This window comes from Eulemur rufifrons, chromosome 7 (assembly GCF_041146395.1).
Source record: "Eulemur rufifrons isolate Redbay chromosome 7, OSU_ERuf_1, whole genome shotgun sequence".
Classification (NCBI taxonomy): Eukaryota; Metazoa; Chordata; class Mammalia; order Primates; family Lemuridae; genus Eulemur; species Eulemur rufifrons.
The window spans coordinates 14,010,760-14,036,194 of record NC_090989.1 but is presented as its reverse complement, the minus strand read 5'-3'; the positions used below and the strand labels follow the sequence as shown (position 1 = coordinate 14,036,194).

Genomic DNA, 25,435 nt, shown 5'->3' with positions numbered 1-25,435 from the left:
CATTAATTCTCAAAACATTGAATTAAAATATGTACCAGGACTAAGCATCTAGTGCAACCAAAAGCATGCCTAAAAAGTAGGCCTTCAAAAATACTCTAATAATATGGTTTTATCACTATAATTTAAACTAATTATCACCCACCTTTCTTGAAAACCTTTAAAAAATACCATATGCATTCAAAGGCACTGTGGGAAAACAAAAGAATTAAAAATTCACACTGCTAGCCATTAAAATACAATCTAATTAAGGAAATAATAGATGTGCACATAGGACCACAGAACAAGTGAATTAGAAGGGACTGCTACATCAATCAGTCACTGAGTCAATACGTTTTGAGCAACTATACTGTGTCAGGCACATGGTGGGTGGTGAAGAAGACAGAAAAGATTCCAAATCTCAGAGAGCTTACATTCCAGTGGCATAACCAGATCTGGCCACTAGATCAATGATAACCTAAGGTATTTATGCCAGTGCTGACTTTAGTACACAGAGCCGCTGAATCAGATGACAGGTTTGCCCTGGTCCAAGTCATCTTTTATCTCTGGCCCCTTCTTATCTCTCATGTTTCATCCTGACCTTTCTCCTTGACTCTACTAAATTTTAACTAAAACCAATAGCATCATAATTCAAAATGAAGAGTCTGGAAGTTCTTCTCATTCTCTCACTTATACAAATAGCCCAACTGCATAAACCATGCACATAATCCAAGTGAGAGCAAACACAAGAACACATGTTTCACAAGACTTGCTTTGTTGACTGCTGTGTACTCAGTGCCTACACAGAGATAGTTCAAGTCTCAACTCCTGGGGTAACTGCTGAATGCACAAAGGAATTGATTGAGTGCATGAAGATTTGGCACACTTCATAAAGTGTCCCAGTCTGTAGTTTACAGCAAGAGACAACTTGGGCCAGGCACTGTGCTAAATACATGTAGTATCTAGTTCAATATCAAAACAAGCTAATCAGATAAGTTTAATAGAATGCTCTTTTATAATCAAGAGGTGTATCATATTAAGGTTATTTGCCCAAGATCAGAGAACAAAATTGAGATTTAAATGTAGGCCCATTGACACCAGAGTGCCTGTATTCTTAACCATTATATTCATTATTTTTAATTCATATTTTCTTTACAAATATGTATTCAGATAGAAGGTATTGTTTTGTTTAATAGTGCTCAACTTCTGACTTTTTTCTTGAAACCAGTTTTGCAATATTTGGGTGTTGTTACACCCACTAAGTTGTAGACCTCTTTAAAACAAAAACCATGTTTAATAGGATTTCATATTTCCTCCATAGCACCCAGCATATTTCTGTAGCTTAGTAAAACTCTAATGATTATTTAGTGAGTTTGAATCAATCAATCAATCAGTCAGGGAAAACAAAGCCACAATAGTTGAATTATTCAAAATATTGATAATGAGAAAAACCAAATTATCATTGCAGTCCTTTATGTACTCTTAGTAATGTACAACCTCACTTGGAGTTGGTTTTATACAAACACCTAGGTGAGGAACTGAAGTATGTGTAAATAATCCATAGGAATCCACAATATTCAGAAATACCTAAAACCACAATCAAGTAAAACATATAGCATGTCTATGAAGAATCAAAATCTGTTGGAAAGAATTCATATTGTATTTTTCAACATGCTCATATATATTATTACTGGAACTGATTTTTTTAAAGAAACTACTCTAATTTTAACCCCCCAAATTTAGAAGTCACTTTCCATGCCATTGGACCTTCTTCCCATTCCCAAAGAAAGAAGGACACACTGTTATTGATGTTAGCAGATCTCTATGTAAAGGCTATAGCTATAGATGTTGTGAGAATATCTTGCCTCTGGTTCAAGAAAATAATTTGGGAGAAATAGCCATTAAGGATAAAAAGTTCAAGAATAATCACAATAAAACCTATCAGCTTGTAACAAAGGGTGGTGTAAGATTGAATACATACATGCCATTGGAACCAAGATTAAATGAAAAAAAAGCTGCTAACATCTGTTTGCTGCATCCCCTTCCCCTGCCTCATGCAAGTTATCAATTCCACGCCCACCTTTCACCTCTGTGACTCTTTCAGACACCTACAAATAAACTCTATATTTGATGTCTACTCTCGTCTTCATTATCTTCTCACCCTTTCTTGGCCATCACCACTTCTGCTCCACTGAAGTGCTTGGTCAGCAGTCTCCAGTGCTCTCCTAATGATCAAAGCTGATCGTTTTTTCTCACTCCTCAACTTACCAGCCCTTTCTAAACTGTGTGCCATTAGACTATTTCTCTACTCTCTACTTGAAACTCTCTTTTCTTTTGAACTTCTCGTGAAGCTATTTATCTGACCAGGCATCATCCTAGATCTTTCCCCACCTGTCTCTCCATGGGTTCTCTATTTCCATTTCCTTCTATCTAGTTCTCAAATGTAGGCATCTTTCAAGATGGTGTACTGTGATCTCTTTTATTTAACTTTCATATTCCCTCACAGCATTATTGCATCTACTTTCATGTTCTTCAACATCAGTTTGGCATACAATGAAAAAGTTTACATGTGAAATCTTAACTATTCTTCTAAGAAAAGCATTGAGTGTCAGCTAATACCTAGGCATCTCTTGGCATAGATATTAACCATCAATATCTCAAATCCAGCTTGTTAAAATTTGAACTTATGGTTATATCTCCTTATTAGAATTAATATACATCATTATTTCAGTTACTATGACCCAAAACTTTGGTATTAGTCTAGTTTTTATCTTTCCCTTAACCTTCACAACCAATCAGATTAGCACATACTACTTCTAAAATGTTCTACAGAGATACCCATTCTTTACATTGTTATTGTACTAGCTTATATATGCCTGTGTGAACTCTTGCTAGGCCATATTGCATTAATCTTTCTGTTTCTAATTTCTTTCCACATCAGTTTAGTCTCTGCACTGAACCTTAAAACAGAGTTGAATAATAAAAGAGTGGCCTTCTTAAACAGTTCAGATATACCATCCTTCCCTTTGAAGACACTCAATTTGCTAATGCTAATAGTAATAGTAAGTATTTATTGACAACTTAGTATTAGTTAAGACACATTATATATACTTTACTTCAGCAGCCAAAAACTGTGGTCCAAATTAAGCCTGCATTCATTCATTGATTTACCCATCATTCATTCACTCAGAGTATTTATTGAGCGTCTTTGTGTGTTAATCATAGTTCTCAGTTTCTTAATTGACATATGTTGATTTTTCCAGTATTTTTAAAAAGTTCGAATAGGTTTTCAACACTTTAAAATGGAGGCTGGACGCGGTGGCTCACACCTGTAATTCCAGCACTGTCCAAGGCGGGAGGATCACTTGAGGTCAGGAGTTCAAGACCAGCATGAGCCAAGAGTGAGACCCCATCTCTACAAAAAAAAAAAAAAAAAAAAAAAATAGAATAAATTAGCCAGGCAACTAAAACTGGAAACAAAAAATTATTTGGGCACGGTGGTGAGCGCCTGTAGTCCCAGCTACTCAGGAGGCTGAGGCAGTAGGATTGCTTGAGCCCAGGAGTTTGAGGTTGCTGTGAGCTAGGCCGACACTACGGCACTCACTCTAGTCCAGGCAACAAAGTGAAACTCTGTCTCAAAAAAATAAATAAATAAAATGGAGACATTAAATAATATCTGTTTTCTCTCTCTCTCTTTTTTTAATCTTGTAAGGGACAGCCTGACTCCTATAGGACAATAATCTCCTAATCTGTAGCGATGTTTCCTTTCACCCTGGGATATTATCTCATTTGCTGCAGTTCACCACTCTCTTGTAAACTGAGCACTAATGTCGTTAGAATTTTTCAATGTGCTCGCACTGTTTTCTATCTTAAAGTTTAATATTTCTTGAGCTCTAGTCTCTATCAAAAGTGAAAAAAATTACTGAGAGGGCTTTATGTTTTAAAAAATATGGATGAGAGAATACTTCTTTGTGAACAAAGATTAGTTCTACATATTGAATACACCAACGAAGTGTGTCCACATAAAAAATGCAACTTAAGGTATCATTTGAAATATGACATATTGAATCCTTACTGTGGCTCTCTTTTACTCATTTATATAAACTGCCTGTCTGTTTTTGTTGTTTAAACATATGGTCTGGGATTTGCTTACTTAATTCTCACAATTCTTCATGATAGGTACCAGAAATCAGAAAAAATAAATAACATGTCCAAAGACACACAGCTAATAATTTTTGAAGCCAGGGTTCAAGCTTAGCTCTGTCTGAATCGAAAGCCCCTGCTTTTTAGTAGAGTTCTTCCATATGATAGCCTATGATTTGGTTCCAAGCTGCTTTTGCTGATTGATTTCCTACTGCACTCCAAATTGTTCACCAATTTTCCCTTATGTTGTGCTTTTATATACCTTTGCTTTTGTTTGTGCTATTGCTCTCTTTTTACATGTTGAAATGCTGGACTCTATCCTTCACTCTCTCTGAAGTAGTAACATGAGACTCTTAGATTTTTCTCCTTCTATCATGGGCACTCGTGTATTTTTGTTTTCTACCATTTTAGTATGAACTTCATTAAGTCAGGAAGTCTGCTTGTGGCTGATTTTGTTTTTAATGTAATACATCATACAGCCCAGTTTTTTACATTAATATACTAGGTACTCCATTAATGCTTACTGGATTGTACTTAATGTAATTAGAGAGGATTACCTGGATGAAAAATGTTTTAAATAATTGATTCCTACAAAATTGCTCTCCTTTCTAACTTTATGGCCATTAACAAATATAAAAATACTTGTATAATATGGTAATTGTCTTACTTATAATCTTCTACTTCTTTGAAAAGTAGTGAATGATGTTCTGATGGGGTTAGGGATTGACATTACATTTGGGGTGCATGCTGAGCTTGTGATAGGTGTTTAATGAATGTGAGTTATTGCAGGAGGAAATAAATATTGGAACTTATAGGTAAGTATTACTAGTTTAGGATCAATCGTGGGATCAAAAATGTTTGTGCCTTTTTGCCAATTCCTTCATTCTTTCAGTAAAGCAATGGGAATGTGGTATACTCAAGGTGATGACTTTCTGAGACATTCTACAATTGGCTTTTCCTTATGAAAACCATATTGGTAAGCAACACTGCATTGGTATGTTTCTTTCCAAAACCTTCTATCATGAGAACAGCCCAGCATTTTTTCACTTATAATTACTAGAGTCTCTTGAGAAACAAACCACAACACAGCCACTAAGCTTTGCTTCGTGGTTTGCACTGAATTTAATATGAGATGAGTATTCCACTTGACCCCCAGATACTGAGGTGATTGCCAGCAGGGACATTTCCAGAGTGCAAATGGAATATGATTGATGACACATCTCAGAAATTATGTCAGTTGCTGGTCTTCATTATGTTGGTTAACTCTGATCTGCAGGAGGTACCCGCCTTATGAAGGATGTAGAAAGGCACATAGAAAATCATGTTTGGTTTTTTTATTATTATTATTGTGACACAACCTCTGTTTCCTTCAAGTTCAAGTGTCAAAAATCAAATGGCTGATAAATCTCTTTTTCTAGGATATTGATGTACCACACACTAAAACTCTGATATGTTTCCTGAAGAAAGAATAGGAATAGGGGAATTGGTTTTTGTATTAAATGTTTACATTTGCCATGTGTCCTGAAATCATAGTATCTTCTTTTCTTTGTGTTGGCTACGGCAAAAAGGCTGCAATGGTACCTTCTGTACACAAAGGGTTATGTTACAGTAGTTTAAAAAATTCTATACTATTTAATAGCTAAAAAGAAAGAATTTTTGCTAATAAATACTTTCCTAGAACATTTAAACAGTATTCTCTAACTTTTCTATGTATCTTTAAATATTTCTTATCTGTCATTGATTGTAATGGGAATTGTTCTTAGTGAGGTCCAAAAGATCTTAGCAAACTAGTAGTGGAGTACAACCACACAAAGCATGTATGTCTTGGAAAACTAGGTCGTGCTCATCCTAATTTGCAGCAGTTTCTACCTCAACAAAAATGTCAGGCTTACTAGAACAAAGAGTTTAGGCTTAGAGACAATGAACTGGAAGTTTGAAGAGTTTTATTACACTTATAAAATGGCTCTCAGCTGGCTTATCAATGATACTTAAAGTAGAAACTCCCAGCCAACTTCAAGTCTTTGGGCTCCAGAATAATATGATGACAGACCAGGAAGAGTCTTAAAAAATAGCTGTGGGATCAATGGGTTGATGAGAGAGGGAGGGAGTGAATGGAAGGGTTCTGAAAATGATTTTATTAATAGAAACTTCAGAAGTGGTGAAAGCGAACAATTATACATCGCCCCCTGGTGTACAGAAGGAATCACTGCAGCCTTAGATCAACAAAACGAAAATGATAAAAAATATGTCAACATCTATAAGGGAGATTTCTAAAAGTTCTTGAACGGTAAGAAAATTGTACAGTTGATCTTTACAATCATGATTTTTTGGCTTCAAATATTGTCCTTTTTATAATTCTGTTTAATAAACACCTCATTTGTTACCTTTGCTATTCAAATCGTCTGCTCTCTAATAATGTCCAACCACTTCTGGTACAGAGAAGCTAGACTTTATGTTCCAGGCAATATTGCAAATTAGGAAAAAAATGTTCTGTGGAGGGGAGGCTGCTTTTTCCCTTTTTCGGAGTTTACCCTCCTGTTAGACTGTCCTTTTAAATTTTCTCCTTCCCAGCACGTAGCCTATCTCCCATGAAATACCTCATTCTCCCTGGGACATTATTGCCAAATTTGCCTTCCCTAAATTAAAAGTCAGCAGACAGGATTTGAGGCATCATATATCCTATGATGAAAGAGAGAACGGTAAGAGAAAGATGAGAGAAGTTGCGTGTTTGCTTACTGAACGTTCTCCTGTCACCCACCGTATTCTACTAGATTGAGTCCCATTATCATAATCCTGAATCTTATGAATTTTCCTCTAATAAAATGACTTCTCTGTCAGTTGCTTACTTAGAATTATGGTTCTCGTGAGCAGCCACGCTCAAAGTATTATTGGTACCTACTCCACCTAAAATTACAAATATTTTTAAAAATGCTACAGAGAACTGCTCACAATCGGCTTATACTAGTTGTCTCCTTGATTTTCCCAGATATGGTCCAGTAAAAAACTAGTGATCTTAGTTAAGATCCACCTTCTGTTTTTATTTTCTTCTGGCTCCAAGAACTCTTGAGTTTTACCAACCTATATGCTCAATCAGTGAATTATGCTAATTAACCGGTGAAGACTTATCAACTCAATCTCTCTCAGTATCTCTCAGAGCACAATTTATAGCAAATATCACTCCTAATGCCTGCTTTCTGGCAACAGCAGAGTGTGTAAAAAGAACAAACATGGATTTGGAATTAAGATTTGAATCCTAACTTTACCACTTACTAGCTGTGAGATCTTGGACAAGTTACTCAACCTCTTTGATTTAATTTCTTTATCTTTACAATGGGGATAATAATATTTTCAGAGTTTATGTAAGGTATCTGGCTTAAATTAGGTAATGAATGGCTATACTGTTTTGGTACATAATATTTCTATTATTATTATTGCCACTTCTAGTGCTCTTAGCATTCTTAATGCCAGCTGATCTCATTTCTTCTCTGCAATTATATTTTTCTCCATATTAATTTTCTCTTGTAGGTTCAATACTTTATAAAGGCATCTATGGAACTTTCAGTACCTTTTACTCAAAATAGAAACAGCAAAGCAGGGAAGAATTGCACCAAATGAGAACTGACAGAATTATATAAAATTTTACTTAGATATACAAATTTATACATATTTTCAAACCCTAATTATGGTACTTCGCAGTTTGATAAGAACTTTGATGGTGAAAACAGGAGTTTATTAAACTTACCAGAAGCTGATATTTAAACACAGGTTGGAAGATGAATGTTGTGATTAATTCCCAGCGAGCAATCATGTACGTATGAGAAACTAACCAATTCCTTCCTACTATGGTGCTGTTTCCCAGCCTTTGTATGACAAGAGTGGAAGCAATTTAGCAAATTATTTCTTCTGTTTTCTCTGCACTTACCATTTTGATTTCTGAGGACTCAATTCTCTTCCTTTAGAGACGCAAAGAAAATACATAGGAGAGGATGCATTAGAAATTATATCTTCAGCATTTCGGTGACACTAACTGATGAACACTTAAGCTAAAACAATTGAATTTAATGCTTTTTAAATCGTATAAAAAGTACTTTCATTTTTATTTTTTTCCAATTCTAAGTTATATTCCCAAAAACTTTTCAGCTGTGTTATCCCCATCCATTGTGGAATATATTCCTCTTAATATTAATGCAGATGAATATTAACAGAAATCTGTTAAATGACCTGCAGAGGTAGTCTCCACATAAAAGAAAGGGACTTCGAAGTCAAATATATATACCCATATGCATTTGTTCAAATGCACACACTATACTTGATATTTATACAACAAAGAAGGATATTTTTGCCACTTGTAGTTTTGGTCCCATCTGTCAAAGAATATTTTATCAATTCTGTATATTCTTCTATCATTTTCCTTTAATATAGAGATTCACCATACTGCAGAAAGAATTTAGGGAGACAAACACGTTGGAAAGGTATTTTTGTTTCTTTGTTTTAGCGAAGGAAGTATTTAATGGAAAGTTTAGAGGAAGGAATGGGAAATTCGGAAAAAGGAGATAAGATAAAGTGACCTAAAGCTTGTATAATGAAGAAAGAAATGGGGCAGATAAAGTTGGTTTGTTCAAGGGTGTACATGATAACTACATGTTCAAGGGTGTACATGACTTGAGATGAAAGAGATGAGAAACTTAAGTAATCTCATGAAGTGGAGGGGCCTTCTTGCTTTCCCTTCCTTATTTTTATTTGTGTGTATGTTTGTGTGTGTGTGTGTTTATATACACATCATATATCTATTATATATTTATGATGAGGATGGAATATATAGTGTGAAGCACATTTAAATGGTGGAATTTTTATTAAATTTAAAGGAATTGATCCCAGGTGATTAGATTTGAGGCCAGCTAGAATAACTAATTGCTAAGTATTATAATTCAAACTAATCAAAAAACATGTGTTCACTTGTTTTACAATAAACATTAATTCATGAGGGGAAAGAAAATGTCTTAAAAATAAAAATCAGTTAAACCAAGTCATTTTAAGGCATAAATTTTAATATCTATTAGAGTCTTCAGTAAACACTAAAAAGCAGTTATTTTTTATGGTTTTGTGCTGTATGTAGAGCTAGAGACATGTACTTGTCTTGAAATTGTAGCATTTTTCTAATAGATATTATAAATCATCTATTAGATAACCTGACGACTAATAAAGGTCAGTAATCAACATTACAGGAAATTCTGTTATGATAAAATTAAAAAATTTTTAAAATACATATATTATGTAATAATTTGTAGTAATAATAGGAATTCTTAGCCACTTGTCTTAAAACAAAAGAGCTTAAATATTTAAAAAGGTATTTGGCTTTATTTCTAAATAAAATTTTAATATTTAAAAAGAAATTCTGCTTGATAATGATAGTAAAAATAAGATCATAAAATGTAAAAATATCTTGTACATAAAACTTGTGCAACACCTGTATTTTACAGATGCGGTGAATGAGTTTGATGAACTATAGAAACCTATGCCTGACATGAGCATGATGTGTAAATGATGTACGATGTTTGTACTATACCACTCTGGGATAAAAATTGAAAAAAAAATAATTACACAGATAAAAACACTACCAAAGTCAATTTATTGGTGTTTCCAAAAGGAAAAAAGAGATTTGTTGTTTTTGTTAGAAGTCAAAAGATTATTGTATCAGCTACATCATTTAAATTCACTTTGAAAACCACCCAGGCATAATAATCAAGTGACTATGGGAATAACATATATTATTACTAAAAATAAGAAATCATTGCTCATTTAGAAGGTCCAGTCAACACCAAAGAAGCATAATTCTTAGAAATTATTACTTTTGAGACAATAATAAGTAGATTTAAATGAAAAAAAGAGAGAAAAACATAATGACTCACATGGTCATTATGAAAGATATAAATTAAATATCGGAGTTCAGGTCAAGCAGATGTTAAAAAGCGATTAAACCAGCACAACCACCATCTTAAATGAGCCCTGGGTATAACTAACTTTCTAAACTGGAGAAATAGTACAATCAAAAGGTTTAAATGGGGTATACATGAAGCCATAACCTTGATGTTCTTTGCAGTTAAATATCTATTGAGATCGGGTTGTCATTTTTTCTAAGTCTTTTGTCATCATATAGATATTTTTGCCAGAGACTGAAACTTTTATACAACAAAAATATTAAAGAAAAATAAAAACTAAAAAAAACGAATATTGCTGTACACGGTGAAAAACCAATTTGATCATTTGCTTGAACTGACTTGTTTTGATTGATACAGACTCAGCTCCTAAATTGCATCCTATGCTGCTCCTGAGTACTAGTTACACATTTGCTTTTTTTGGTTTTAAATATTATGGTGTTTTATATTTTCTACCACTCAGAACAAGGAAGAGAAAACTGTCCATAGCAACCAAATGTTCTCATTAGAAAGAACATAACTGTGATATAACCCTCCATGAAAGAATCCACCAGAAGAATAAGGTCCTTTAAATAGCTATCCTACTGCATCTCAGCCATTGAGAGACACTTGTGAGTTTATTTCTTCCTTCCCATAGAAACTTCCTTTCACATAATATCTGAGGTTGAAATTAAGCAGATTAGAAAACTGCAATATGATACATAAGATATCAAATTGAGATTTATTCTACAACCATTAAGTACCAAACTAGTCATTCACCAAAATAGTTTGAGGGGGAAAAAAAAAAAGACATGCTTTAAAGATTCTGGGCCGGGCGCGGTGGCTCACGCCTGTAATCCTAGCACTCTGGGAGGCCGAGGCGGGTGGATCGCTCGAGGTCAAGAGTTCGAGACCAGCCTGAGCAAGAGCGAGACCCCGTCTCTACTAAAAATAGAAAGAAATTATATGGCCAACTAAAAATATATAGAGAAAAAATTAGCCGGGCATGGTGGTGCATGTCTGTAGTCCCAGCCACTCGGGAGGCTGAGGCAGTAGGATCGCTTAAGCCCAGGAGTTTGAGGTTGCTGTGAGCTAGGCTGACGCCACGGCACTCACTCTAGCCAGGGCAACAAAGTGAGACTCTGTCTCAAAAAAAAAAAAAAAATAAAGATTCTGGTCTACAAATGATCAAATAGGTTCCAGTGATGTCACAAAAATGGTGCTCACTCAATTAATGCAGAATGTTAGCATAACGTCAATGGATATTGAATTGGTGACTGAGACCAGATACCTTCCGTGACTAGAGAGAGACAAGAATATTATTTGTACCGTCTGCCAAAGTCCTTATCCCCACAGCCAAAAAGAGAATGGTGATTTAAATGATTGAGGTCACAGTATTCATTCCAAAGCTTCTGTGAAAGCCTAGATTGTCAATAACTGCAGCTATTAGAAGAATAAATTCAGTTTGCTAGTAAAAGCCACATTACTTAAGCTTAAATGTCACTCTCTTCTCTGTACAGTGAATTTATAAACCCTCAGAAGTGAGGCTGGTAAAGCCTGTAGCCTTTACATCTCAGACAGCTCCTGAGCCCCCAAAACCCTTTAATATTCCCTTGAGTCCAGTAAGGGAGGGCCTCCTGCATAGTAACATGTTTTAATTTAGTATTCCTTTAATCAACTTTGTGCCTATTAGAAGTACTTTTCCGTCCTCAAAGCCTTTTATCTGACCCTGGATGGGATTCCCATAAATTTACTCCTTGGCATGAGGTAATACCTCAACTGTATTTCAAAAGATTATTTTGGTCCACTAATTACACATAACTGCTTCTGACATTCTCTGTAAGAATATATTTATGTAAACGTCATAGTCTGTCCACCATTATTCCAAACCAACCTCTATTAAAGGGTTAACCACTTCAACTGAGTCCCTGAGAAAGACACATCTCTCAACCTGGTAATAACAGTAGAAATAATAACAAGTGTTTATTAATAGTTACTATGTGCCAGGAACTTCAGATGTATTGATTCATTTAACACAATCACCCTATGAGGTAGATGCTATTATTACCCTCATTTTTATAGATGGCTTAGAGAGCTTAAGTAATGACATGCTCCAAGTCACCATGGCTATTAAGTGCACAAGTTGAATGAATTAGGTAAGCAGACTCCAGAGCCTCTGTTTTTCCACTTTGCCGCACTGCTGGTTTAGAGAATCCTCCTCCAGAAAGGGGATAAAATAGGCACCTCTTGATGGCATTTCCCATAGCACACTTAGATTACCTGAAAATGTGGGGTGCAATTTTTGTAGACACAGTTAATCTTTGTTGACTTCTTAACAATGTCCTTTTGGTCTTCACCTTTGGCCCCATCACATCCATCCTGGAGAGGTTCATCACTTCCTGCCATCCTTTAGAGGTCAGGTTCCTCACTGATTTGTCCGCTTGAGCTTTTCCCCTTGACGCTGCATCTCTGGTTCCAGATGTGTCCCTCCACTCTCTCCTTCTCCCCCTCCTCGTCTCCCCTTTCCCTCCCAACATTTGTGTGCCTAGAGGTCCCGAGGTAAAGGGTAATAATGTATTGTACTGTTCTCTTCCCAAATCCCCAGGAAATGAATTTACAATTCTCACTGTGACCATATGTTCTAACCCTAAATGCTAGGTGAATATTTGATTCAGAGGTTTAGAAAACTGGAGCAATTATTTGGGAGGTTTAGTTAAGGAATGAATTAGATTTGAGTAGTACTTTTATTATTTAACTAAGGGGACCATGTACTTATTTATATTCTGGGTGGAATCTGGTATGGAAGAAAATAAGAAGGTTCACTCTAACTTAGCTCTATGTCCTTGATATTTATGACTTTTCTGTAAAGCTACTCAGTATCTACGACTTGTTCCTGTTTTAAAAGGAGGAAGCAGTGCTGTAGCTCCCAACGTAGACCTTGAAGGGGACTAGATAATTATTTTCATTACTACCAATAGTGATATCTCAGGCATGTGAATTAGGCTTGGCTAATCAAGTGTCCCATGTGGTCTTGAATTTTTAACAAAGTGACACAAAGGCAAAAGTATTCATCTAGAATAGTGGTATCCAAAAACAGAAGAGATGGGATTAGCAATGTCCAGTAGTAGCAGCAACACACTCTAATGGTGGCTAAAAGCAAAAATGGCTGCAATGACAAAAATAATACCCTAACACGACTATGTTGTATCATTGCCTTGGTTGCTATATCAGCTGTCTTGACAACCCTGGATCCTGTACCATTTGTCAGCCGAATCTCCCATGTTTCCCACAGATTCTCTAAGCTACCACAGTCTCAGTGAAGTTCTTTTTTGCCAGTGATTTCCATTTTCTTCAATCAAGACCACTATCTGACACATCATATTTCTCCTCAATTTCTTTTTTTCTAGAACAAAAAGTAGACTGAGAAGATAATTATAATGGCTTGATAATCTTTCCTTTAACTACTTCCGCGCTTACTAAATAGTTTCTCTGGTGGAGAGAGTGTGGGTTGAGGCCTCTTTATAGTGTACAAATGACAGTTGAAATGGGGGTTCTAACAAACTATTATACTTGCATTTTGCACTTACTGTCTGCCTAGGAAATAATCCAGGTGTTTCATATGAGTTGTTTAGATATTTTTGGCAAACTATTTCAGTTATTATTTTAACATGAAAATATAGCCTAAAAGAAATACAACTTAAAATGGAAACACATCAAGTTTAATAGCCATCTAGTGTTATAACCATGAGTAAAATAAGAGAGTGAAGCATTTAACTGTATGAGTCTGTAATGAATTTAAATTTAAATGCATTAAAATTGAGCAAATCTAGACTTCAAGGAAGGGATCATTGTTGAGCAGGAGAAAAAGATAAGCAAATATCACATTATATGGTAAAAGTGGTTGTGAAAAAAAGAAAATATGTGGAAGGAATACAGTTGAAGACAGACTGTTTTTGTTCATTTTTTATGGACCATAATGTCAAAGAAGTTTTTAGATGCTAAACCTTGCAAGATGAGAAAGTGTTTCAATGGTATAAAATAAAGAAAAAAGGTAGTATAAAAAGATAAAAGTATTATGGTAATAGTAATTATTATTAACTTAGCTAATGTCTATCATTTATTCTGTGCTGGCCATTCTTTTATGCTTTTCAAACATTAGATCATTTAATCCTTACCATATTACAGGAAAAACAGTGACATTATTTTCAACTTGCAAATAACAAACCTGAGACTTGATGAGATAAAATAAATTGTCCAAGTTCATAGAGTTAATCAGCACTCAAGCTGACTCTGGAATTCAAGCAGCTTGACCTAAATTTTGGGTTTCTAACCAATAAGAATGGCACCTTACTGTGTAAATGGAGTAAAAGTTGAGTTAGGAAAATCCTTAATAGAGAGTGCTCTGATGAAGAGATGAAAAGGTACGTGTGTGGGAAGAATAATGTATTGATTAGAACATGTGTTTCAAATGTCTATATAGAAATACATTTGGAAATATTCTTCAGGCAGATAAATATTAGATTGAGAGAGATGCTATACACAGCAAATAAAAATACAGGGCACCCAGTTAAATTTGAATTTTTTTTTTTTTTTTTTTTTGAGACAGAGTCTCCCTCTGTTGCCCAGGCTAGAGTGAGTGCCGTGGCGTCAGCCTAGCTCACAGCAACCTCAAACTCCTGGGCTCAAGCCATCCTCCTGCCTCAGCCTCCCGGGTAGCTGGGACTACAGGCATGCGCCACCATGCCCGGCTAATTTTTTCTATATATATATTTTTAGTTGGCCAGATAATTTCTTTCTATTTTTAGTAGAGATGGGGTCTCGCTCTTGCTCAGGCTAGTCTCGAACTCCTGACCTCAAGCTATCCACCCTCCTCCGCCTTCCAGAGTGCTAGGATTACAGGCGTGAGCCACCACGCCGGGCGTAAATTTGAATTTTAGGTAAAAAACATTAGTTTTAGCATAAGCATGTTCCATTTAATATTTTAGACATATTTACACTAAAAATGTTTTTGTCATTTATGTGAAAGTCAAATATCATGTGTTGTCCATTATTTTGTCTTACATCCCTACAGACTAGAAATATAGATTTGAGTATCGTCAACTGATTGTTTACAGTAGACGAGACTACCTTTGAAAAGAAAACAGGGGCCAGACAGTGGGTCTGTGGTAGAGTATAAAGCTTCACCTTTGTCCTCTTCTACTCTCTTTGCCTTTTAACTTGTAATGTTTTTTCTAAGTTTTTGTTTGTTTGTTTGTTTTGTTTTTTTGAGACAGGGTCTTGTTCTGTCACCCAGGCTGGAGTGCGGTGGCACAATCATAGCTCACTGTAAACAGGCTCACTGTAACCTTGAACTCTGGCCCCAAGCAATCTTACCACATCAATTTCCCAAAGTGCCGGGATTACAGGCAGAGAAGCTGTGCCCAGCAATTTTTTATGTGTTACTCATTTAATCCTCTGAAAGACCCTATGAAGTCGTTGCTATTGTTACCCCAATTTTACAGATGAGAAAACTGAAATGCAATGGGTTTAAATAACTTTCCAGGGTCACCCGGGCAAGTGGCATTGCTGGCAGTCTAATGTGGGTAAATACGCCTGCAGAAAGTTCATGCCTAACCACCTAGTGATACTGAGTCTCAGCAAAACTGCAAAGACAACTCGGAATTTGACAATTAAGGAGCTGTTTGAAACACTTCCAGTAGCAACTACAACTGAGTGATTGCATACTGGGGGAGGACGGAGGATTCCAGTGGAAAGTGAGGTGCTGAGGAAGTGAGAGAATGAAAAGTGAGTGCAATTATTCCATTAGGGCATTCAGGGAAAGAGAAGACAGTTGATTTAAGGGTAGACAAAGAAGACTCTGAGGTCCTAATCTTGGTTTCTTTGGTTGTATTTTTGATAGAAATTTATATATGTCTAAAGATAGTGTATTGTAGTCAGACTTCCTGAGTTAAAAATTCAGCTTTGCCTTTATGAAAACTAACTTTGGGAATTTTTTTTAACATCTTTGAGCTTTATTTTTCAAACACACAAATACTTTAAAGAGTTTTAAAAGACTAGAGCATGGATGATGGTCCCAGAGAGATCAATTCCAGGTTTCCTCCACCAAGGAGAGAGTACAAATATAAGGACAGGGAATAATGGATGAAACAAATTAAAAGCAAGCCAATTCTGTAACAAAGGCACGTGTACCCAAATGTTTATAGCAGCACAATTCACAATAGCAAAGATGTGGAAACAACCCAAATGCCCATCAATACATGATTGGATTAGTAAACTGTGGTATATGTATACCATGGAATACTACTCAGCTATAAGGAATGATGAAGATACAACATCTCTATGGTTCTCCTGGAGAGAGTTGGAACCCATTATATTAAGTGAAGTATCCCAAGAATGGAAAAACAAGCATCACATGTACTCACCAGAAAATTGGTTTCCTTGATCATCACCTAAATACAAACCTGGGAACGACACCAATTGGACATCAGACTGAGGTGGGGGGTGGGGGAGGGGATGGGGGTATGCCTACACAATGAGTGCATTGCGCACCGTTTGGGGAGTGGTAACACTTGAAGGTGCTGACTCGGGAAAGGGGGGGTGGGGGAAAAAAATATGAAACTATTGTTTTTAACTTGCACTGTTCACTTAATAATTTATCATGAATATTTCCCATATTATTTCATATCATTGTACAAGAAATAATGTATACATTATGAGGACATACTGTATCTAACAAGATATACTGTTAGACTCTTTGATTCTGTAAAATAAAAAAAAAAAAAAAAAAAAAAAAAAAAAAAATAAATTAGCTGCTGAGGTATAAAAAAAAAAAAAAAAAAAAAATTCCTTTGGGGGTTATGTAAGCAAAACATTTGAAGATCCTTGGACTAAGATAATATATTTCAAGTAAAAAAAAAAAAAAAAAAAAAAAAAAAAAAAAAAAAAAGCAAGCCAGAAGATAAGAAGTAGAAAAATAGGAAAAATAGGTGCATCTCCTTTTACAAGGGAGAAAGCAAACTTCTCACTTGTTTCTGAGACAATTGAGAAAAAAGTGAGTGAATATAAATCTGGAAAGTCAAAGAGAGAGAATAAGATATATCTCTCTTCATGATACTATGGAAGGATTTTCACTGGAGCTACTAATTCTTAAATGTGGCTAGTGACACCCTATGATTAAAACATAGGGCTTTCTTTAGGGGCATTTTCCTAACCTTCATTTGCTCAGATGCACAAAAGCTCCTTTACTTTTTAATTTTTATAGGTTATCATTACCTCAAAATTTCCTACTGTGGAATTTGAGATAAGTTATTTAAATTCTATAAACTACAATTCCCTCACCTATTACATAGGCATAACAATTGCATCTACCTCATAACATCTGAAGTTTAGGTAACGCATGTAACCAGAGTAAGAGCTTAGTTAATATGAGCTATTATTATTAGTTATATTGAAGTTGGTTTATGGTTGTACTCCTGTGCTTAGGATGAATGTCTAACATATTGTAGGTGGTTAATATACATCTGCAGAGAAGACGAATAAACATTAATTTAACATAAAAATAAAGGTTTTTTTATTTTTATCAATAGAATCATATTATTATAATAAAAGGACACATACACAAAAAGACTTTCATTCATACTTACAAAATTGGTTGGTATCCCAAATTTTTGTTTTATACATAGGTGACAAAATATACATTAAACTGAGCTTTCATATCAATAGAGCATTTTTAATTCATTAAAGAGTTTTTATATTGATTTCCATTATTAGATTTCCTGTGACCAATGTGAGCTCAATAGTAAGATGTGATCATGATTACCATTCTTTAAAACCCTTTTCAGTAGATGTAATAAATTTTGCTTTTTGTATCCATGTTTCAAGAAATGATTCACCCACCAGTTTTATCCTTTAATATTAATCTTGGGTCCTAAATTATACAATCACTTCACTAGCATGCGTGGGTACTGCTAACAATATTATGCCTTCCTCAAAATTAGGACCCATATTTTCCATCAGATTTCCCCCTTACTTGCATTCAGAAGAAATGTATATTCTAATACTTTACTGATATGCTGTAATAGGCATAAACAGAAGTTCAGTTCTCCCAACAGAACTTTTATTGCAATTTAGAAACTTGTTTCATGTTCCCAGCTTCCAATCCTTGAACAATCTAACCAAGAATGTAAACATTGTTTTTGCAATGTGCTTCTAAAAGCCATGACATTCAGGAGAAGCACTAATTATATTTAGGTACAAATCAAATTTAATAGCATCTGGACAGTTCAGTTCAGAAATCAAAAAGACCTTCAGCTAAGGCCAGCACTTAAACCTAATGAGCATGCTTTCTGTTGTTGTTGTTTCTGCTGTTATTTCTGTTAGTTTTCTGATATGAAATTGAAACTGTGGTTTAGGTAAAAAGGTAACATTTTTCTATATACAAGGTCATTTTTAGTAGAAAATAATGCCTGTCTGGAGAAAATAATGTTGAGCAGTAACATATTACGTATTCCAAATAATTGTTCTCTAAAAGCACCCACCATTTTTTTATATGTTTATTAAGGTGAGCTTTGTAAATACTTACACTCCTTATAGAGAAAATGTAAATATTCAGATATTCACATATTATTAAATTTTAGAGTTGACAATGGAAAATGACAAATCAAAGCTATAAATCATATAAGATAGTACCTACAGCTGTTATTAATCTACAGGGATCATTCTACTGTACTTGTTGTTTAAAGCATAAAATAATTATCTGAAGAACTCTTCTATTTTGTCCAAGGGATTTAGAATGTACAAAGCTTTAGGTTTCAAAACCTCACTAGCAAAATTAAATACTTGCAAACGGGATCTGCTGAAGAGTTTTTGAATTGATACTTTCAGATTAACAACACTTGAATATGTATTATCTCTGGTTCTCATTTCATCCTCACACAAGACAGGCATGCTAGTTACCCTGGGCTGATCGCCAGATGTACCCATAAATATCTACAATTACTATGTGTCAATTAAAAAATAAAATAAAACATGGCAGGTGTTCTATTTAAGTGACTGGGCCCTTGCCCTATGAATTCTTCTCTTCATTTTTTTCTTTTCTTTTCTTTTCTATTTCTTTTTTTTTTCTTTTGCTTCCCTTGCTTAGTTTTTTGATTTGAAGTCAAAACTATAATATAGGTAAAAAGGTAACAGTTTTTCTATGAGAAATTATTCATACGATAATGTTCCTTCTTTATGTTTACAGAAGGATAAAATGAGTTTCTCTGAGATAAGTAGTAGGGGTCTAAATTTGAATGTCTATGGATTCAGGCATGTCTGTTCCTGTCAGACAAGCTGGTGAAACAGGCTTCGCTGGCCACTTTGGAAGTTGACTATGAAACCTAGTAGAGAAGAGTTCAGTCTGTGTTCACCATTGATGTTCCAGGATGCTTGTCCAGGACTGGTGAACTTGTGGAGCAAGCCTGGAAAAAAGTCACTCTGGAGGGACTGAGGAATTTTCTGGGAGAGAAGAAATCCCTAGGGAAGAAAAGTCTAAGTAACGGAGCCAGAGTTGATAGCTAGGAGCGTTTCTTATTATTAAAGCATCTTGTGTGTTACTAACATTTAACTTTGTGTCATCATCCATTCATGAGAAGGTCTATAGATTATGAAGAGCTCTCTAATAGGGTGTAATTGCTTCCCTCTATTTTCCATAGAACACTGTAACACTAGGTTCCAGTGCATCATGGCAGTGGTAGGCGGATCAACCTTATGAGGACAGTGGCCCTAAGTAGATCCCTAATGCAGAGTTTAGTTCCACCCAAGAAATGAGTGATATTTCCCAATCTCCTCCCTTCTCATCAGATGAAGTTGGAAAAAAGCAAACAAATGCCTGACTAGAACAGTGGTACCAGAACATATCAGTTAACAGCAGCATTGCACAGCGGAATATGAGAATGACATTCTCCTTAGTAATTGTGGGAACACTTGAGGGACATTTGAGAGGGGCTAATATCCTAAGTGAGTAGACAGGGCAAGTTATTATTTTTTTTCTGAGTACTGATTAATCTTTATTTATTATAGGTCTTCTTTTTTTATTTCAGTATATTATGGGGGTACAAAAGTTTAGGTTACATATATTGCCCTTATCCCCCCTCCCCCCACCCTGAGTCAGAGCTTCAAGAATGTCCATCCCCCATACGGTGTATGTCGCACTCATTATGTATGTATACACCCATCCATTCCCCCCACACACATCTGCCCAACACCCAATTAGTGTTATTCCTATATGTGCTCTTAGGTGTTGATCAGTGAAACCAACTTGATGGTGAGTACATGTGGTGCTTATTTTTCCATTCTTGGGATACTTCACTTAGTAGAATGGGTTCCAGCTCTATCCAGGAAAATACAAGAGGTGCTATATCACCATTGTTTCTTATAGCTGAGTAGTACTCCATGGTATACATATACCACGTTTTATTAATCCACTCATGTATTGATGGGCACTTGAGTTGTTTCCACATCTTGGCAATTGTGAATTGTGCTGCTATAAACATTTGAGTGCAGATGTCTTTTTTATAGAATGTCTTTTGTTCTTTTGGGTAGATACCCAATAATGGGATTACTGCATCAAATGGTAGGTCTGTTTGTATCTGTTTGAGGTATCCCCATATTGCTTTCCACAGAGGTTGCACTAGTTTGCAGTCCCACCAGCAGTGTATGAGTGTTCCTATCTCTCTGCATCTACACCAGCATTTCTAGTTTTGGGACTTTTTGATAAAGGCCATTCTCACTGAAGTTAAGTGATATCTCATTGTGGTTTTGATTTGCATTTCCCTGATGATTAGAGATGTTGAGCAGTGTTTCATATGTTTGTTGGCCATTCTTCTGTCTTCTTTTGAAAAGTTTCTGTTCATGTCCTTTGCCCACTTTTTGATAGGGTTGTTTGATTTTTTTCTTGTTGATTTTTCTGAGTTCTGTATAGATTCTAGTTATCAGCCCTTTATCAGATGTGTAGAATGTGAAAATTATTTTCCCATTCTGTTTGCTCTCATGACAGTTTCTTCATGGATCAGAAGAAACATTGTTAAAATGTCTATACTTCCCAAAGTGATGTACACATTCAATGCAATTCTTATTAAATTACCAACATCATTTTTCATAGATATAGAAAAAATAATTTTACGCTTCATATGGAACCAGAGAAGACCCCGTTTAGCAAAAGCAATTTTAGGCAATAAGAACAAAATGAGAGGTATTAATTTACCAGACTTCAGACTATACTACAAGGCTGTGGTTATTAAATCAGGTTGGTATTGGTACCAGAACAGGGACACAGACTAGTGGAACAGAACTAAGAATCCAGATATAAAACCATCGTTATATAGCTATCTAATCTTTGACAAAGCAGACAAAAACATACACTGGGGAAAAGAATCCTTATTCAATAAATGGTGCTGGGAAAACTGGAAAGCCATATGTAGAAGACTGAAACAGGACCCACACATTTCACCTCTCAGGAAAATCAAATCACGGTGGATAACAGACTTAAACCTAAGGTATGAAACTATTAGAATTCTAGAAGAAAATGTGGGAAAAACTCTTATAGACATTGGCCTAGACAAAGAATTTATGAACAAGACCCCAAAGACAATCACAGCAACAACAAAAATATATGGGACCTGATAAAATTAAAAAGTTATTTTTATTTATTGTTAATATGACACCTTATATGTTCTCAAGATTGTGCAGTGGTGAACTAGAAATATTTTCATCGTACTCCATTATATAACCACAGGTCTCACTGCTTCATAAATAATTTTTACATTAGTTCCAAAATAGATATTAAAATAATAAAAATACAAGCATTGAAAAGAATTAAAATATTTATATTTTAAGTAATCCATTTATTAGATAAAAGCAAAATGAAAGTTGTCTTTAGGATTTTGATAGAAAGATAACATCGTGGTAATGGTGGTAAGCAAAACAAACCAAAAATGAGTCACAGACTAGAGTGGTTACACATAGTGAATATGCATTTAGGTGATGAGTTCTGAAGGTAGAAAGATAGCAAATATTCATAGAAGCAGCTTAACCATTGATAAATATCTGTCGACTGATGCTGAAGACAACAGGATGGATGGATATTTCTGGAATGAAAGCACAGGATAGGAAAAAACACATTTGGAAGTTTCCCCTCTGCTTTCAATTTCAGCAATTCATTCAGTAGAAGCTGGAGAATCCACATCCTCCATAGCGGAATGGGCGGTAGCCAAATCCATAACCTCCAAAGCCACAGCCATAGCCCAGTCTGCGGAAGTTGCCACATCCACAGCCATAGCCATAGCCCAGGCCACCAAAGCCTCCATAGCCGTAGCCCAGGCCTCCGTAGTAGCTGCCGTAGTAGCTCATGTTGTAAGAAGTACTGAGTTTGATTTGTTGTTCAAATCAGGATCCCGAATATGAATATCAGCCTTTGTAGAGGGGTGCTTATATACCCTGCTCAGAGCATGTGATAAAAAATGTGCCCATTCTTGTTGTATCATTCCACATGACAAGTATCTTGCCTGAGGCAGCTCATTAATCTATTGTCCCCTGACAACACTCATTAAGAATGTCTGAACTTGTTTGGCTACCTAGTTAGGTTGTCCCTGAGCTTGTTGCTTTAATTTTATTAAAAGAAATTGCTGTTTCTTCATAGGATATACATGCCAAATGCTAAATAGAATTATTACCAGTCCCTTAACATCAGTCACATTAAATATTCTTGAATTTCTAATTAAATACATTCTAATCACAAGCATTTTGGGGGTTGTTATAATTGATTCTACAAAATTTTGAGAAATAATCAAAGTCAAGATGCTTAAATCTATCAATTTCTTCATAAGCCACACACATTTTGTAGCATGAGAAGCAAGAAAGATTTGATTCATCTGTTGTACATACTAGAAAGCAACAATAAAGCATCATCTAATTTCTTGAGTTTGAGAACTTTGACCATGCACAATCATTATATGTATATTTGACCATACAAACCAGCATGTTGTATGTATATTTGCTCTGGTTTAACAATATAGCACAATTGGAGTCATAAGTGGAGAGACTATTACAGTGGTCATTAATGCAAAGCCTTGTCAGAGTTCTCTCTTTGTATCCTGGTTTCCTTTTACATAGTAAGTTCTAGCCTTAGTACTATGACAAATGATGATTTTACCTGCATCCATACACCATTTTCCTGTCTTTTTCTACCTTTTGTCATTAATCCATGTATCTTGTATGTTTTTCAAATCTCACTTCAAAAATTACCCAACTTCTTTTCCTCCACTATGCATCATTATGCATACCCAGACCAAAGTGTGAAGCAAGTAATATGATTTTGATTACAACCTATTTACTCAAATCAACACTGTATTCCTTCCATTCAGATCTTCATAATCAATATAATACATTTGTCCTTGTCTTCTCTTTGCCTATTCTGTGCCTAGTTTTTTGTTTTCAGGCAATATCTAGTTAGCCTTTCCTAAAATATCAACCATATCTTTCCATGATGTTGATAATGCTGTCTCTTGTTTAAAACATATTTCAACTGTTCAAATTATCTGAAGTTTCAAAAAGATTTGTACAGCTTAGAATAACTTAAGAAATTCTCTAAATGTAAGTCACAATTGTGAAGAAGACAAGGGATAAGAAGAAGCTTTTTAGGAACAGTTGGTCTGATATTCACAGAGTCCCTTAGCTCAGCCTAGAGAGTTAGCAATATGCAAGGCTGACCTCACACTTGATTAAACCTCACCCAGATGTGCCTCTCTCTATCTTGAAACTTGGGACTCCAGAGACTTACTGGTTGTATATAACTAAAATCATATTGATAAGCTTTTGTTGAGATTAATGAGTAGTTGGATGACATACTTTTAAAAGTTTTATTTTATTTTAGTTTTTGTACTGATACATAGCATTTGATATATTTATGGAGTGCGTGTGATATTTTGTTATATGCATAGAATGTGTAATGATCATGGTAGGTTATTTGAGGTATCCATCACTTTAAGTACTTACATCTATGTGTTGTGAACAATTCAAGTCTTTTCTTTTAGATACTTTGAAATATACAATACATTGTTGCCAACTGTAGTAACTCAGCTGTTGAACAATAGAACTTATACCTTTTATCTAACTGTATGTTTGTACCCAATTAACCTACTCTCTTCATCCCCCCCACCCATCCACATCCCAGCCTCTGGTATCTATCATTCTGCTCTCTACATCCATGAGATCAATTGTTTTAGTTCTCACATATGAGTGAGAACATGTGGTATTTGTTTTTCTGTGCCTGACTTATTTCACTTAATATGATGACATCCAGTTCAGATGACACATTTTTTTTTTTTGACAAAGTGTTTGTTCTCTGACTTTCCTGGTGTCAAAACAAAGCCTAACATTTAGGTGGCACTCAAAAAATTTATTTGAATAAATTTTATGACTGTAACTGACATCAAAGCAATGGCCATGCATGCCATAATATGAGCAACTCATTGGCTATTCTGGGAAATGTTTTAAGACTGGACATGAGTTCCAACAATCTGGTATGAGAGTAGCATTTAACCCAACACTAGACTAGCTCTTTAATGTCCATGCTATTCTAACCCAATTTAATTCCTTTGTTTTTGCCATTTCAGAAAATCAGTCAATTGATAAAATGAAAATTTTTATTTTAACGAATAATTTTGAATTATGAATAAATTACCTAGCATTAAGAATTTCCTCAAAGAACTAAAAGTCGAACTACAATTTGATCCACCAATCTCATTACTGAGCATCTACCCAAAGGAAAACAAGACATTCTAGACATACTGTAATAAAGACATCTGCACTTGAATGTTTATAGCAGCACAATTCACAATTGCAAAGATGTGGAAACAACCCAAGTGCCCATCAATACATGAGTGGATTAATCAAATGTGGTATGTGTATACCATGGAGTACTACTCAGCCACAAAAAAAACAATGGTGATCTAGCACCTTTTGTATTATCCAGATGGAGCTAGTGCCCATTATTCTGAGTGAAGTATCTCAAGAATGAAAAAACAAGCTCCACACGTACTCACCATCAAATTGGTATTAATTGATCAACACTTATGTGCTCATATAGTAATAACATTCAGCAAGTGAAGGGCAGGTGGGAGGTGGGAGGAAGAGAAGGGTAGATATATTCACACCTAATGGGTGCAGTGCTCACTGTCTAGGGATGGACATGCTTGACGCTCTGACTCAGGTGGGGCAGAGGCAATGTATGTAACCTAAACATTTGTACCCCTGTAATATGCTGAAATAATAAAAAAAAGAATTTCATATTCTTGTGTAGCTCTGTCAGAACATGTGATCATGATTATATGCTACTTTTTTATTTTTAATGCCTAAGACTGTGT

At 35.3% G+C, this 25,435-nt stretch overlaps 1 protein-coding gene across 1 annotated transcript; it reads right to left on the bottom strand.

Annotated features, from left to right (window-relative positions):
* Nucleotides 1–22,232: 22,232 nt before the first annotated feature.
* On the bottom strand, nt 22,233–22,421 carry LOC138386133 (keratin-associated protein 19-8-like). Its single transcript, XM_069472379.1, has one exon. The coding sequence runs from the start codon at nt 22,419–22,421 to the stop codon at nt 22,233–22,235; it is 189 nt and encodes a 62-aa protein (XP_069328480.1).
* Nucleotides 22,422–25,435: the final 3,014 nt, after the last annotated feature.

Coding starts and splice junctions, on each gene's coding strand:
- LOC138386133 (XM_069472379.1), bottom strand. CDS start 22,421: ATGAGCTACTACGGCAGCTACTACGGAGGCCTGGGCTACGGCTATGGA.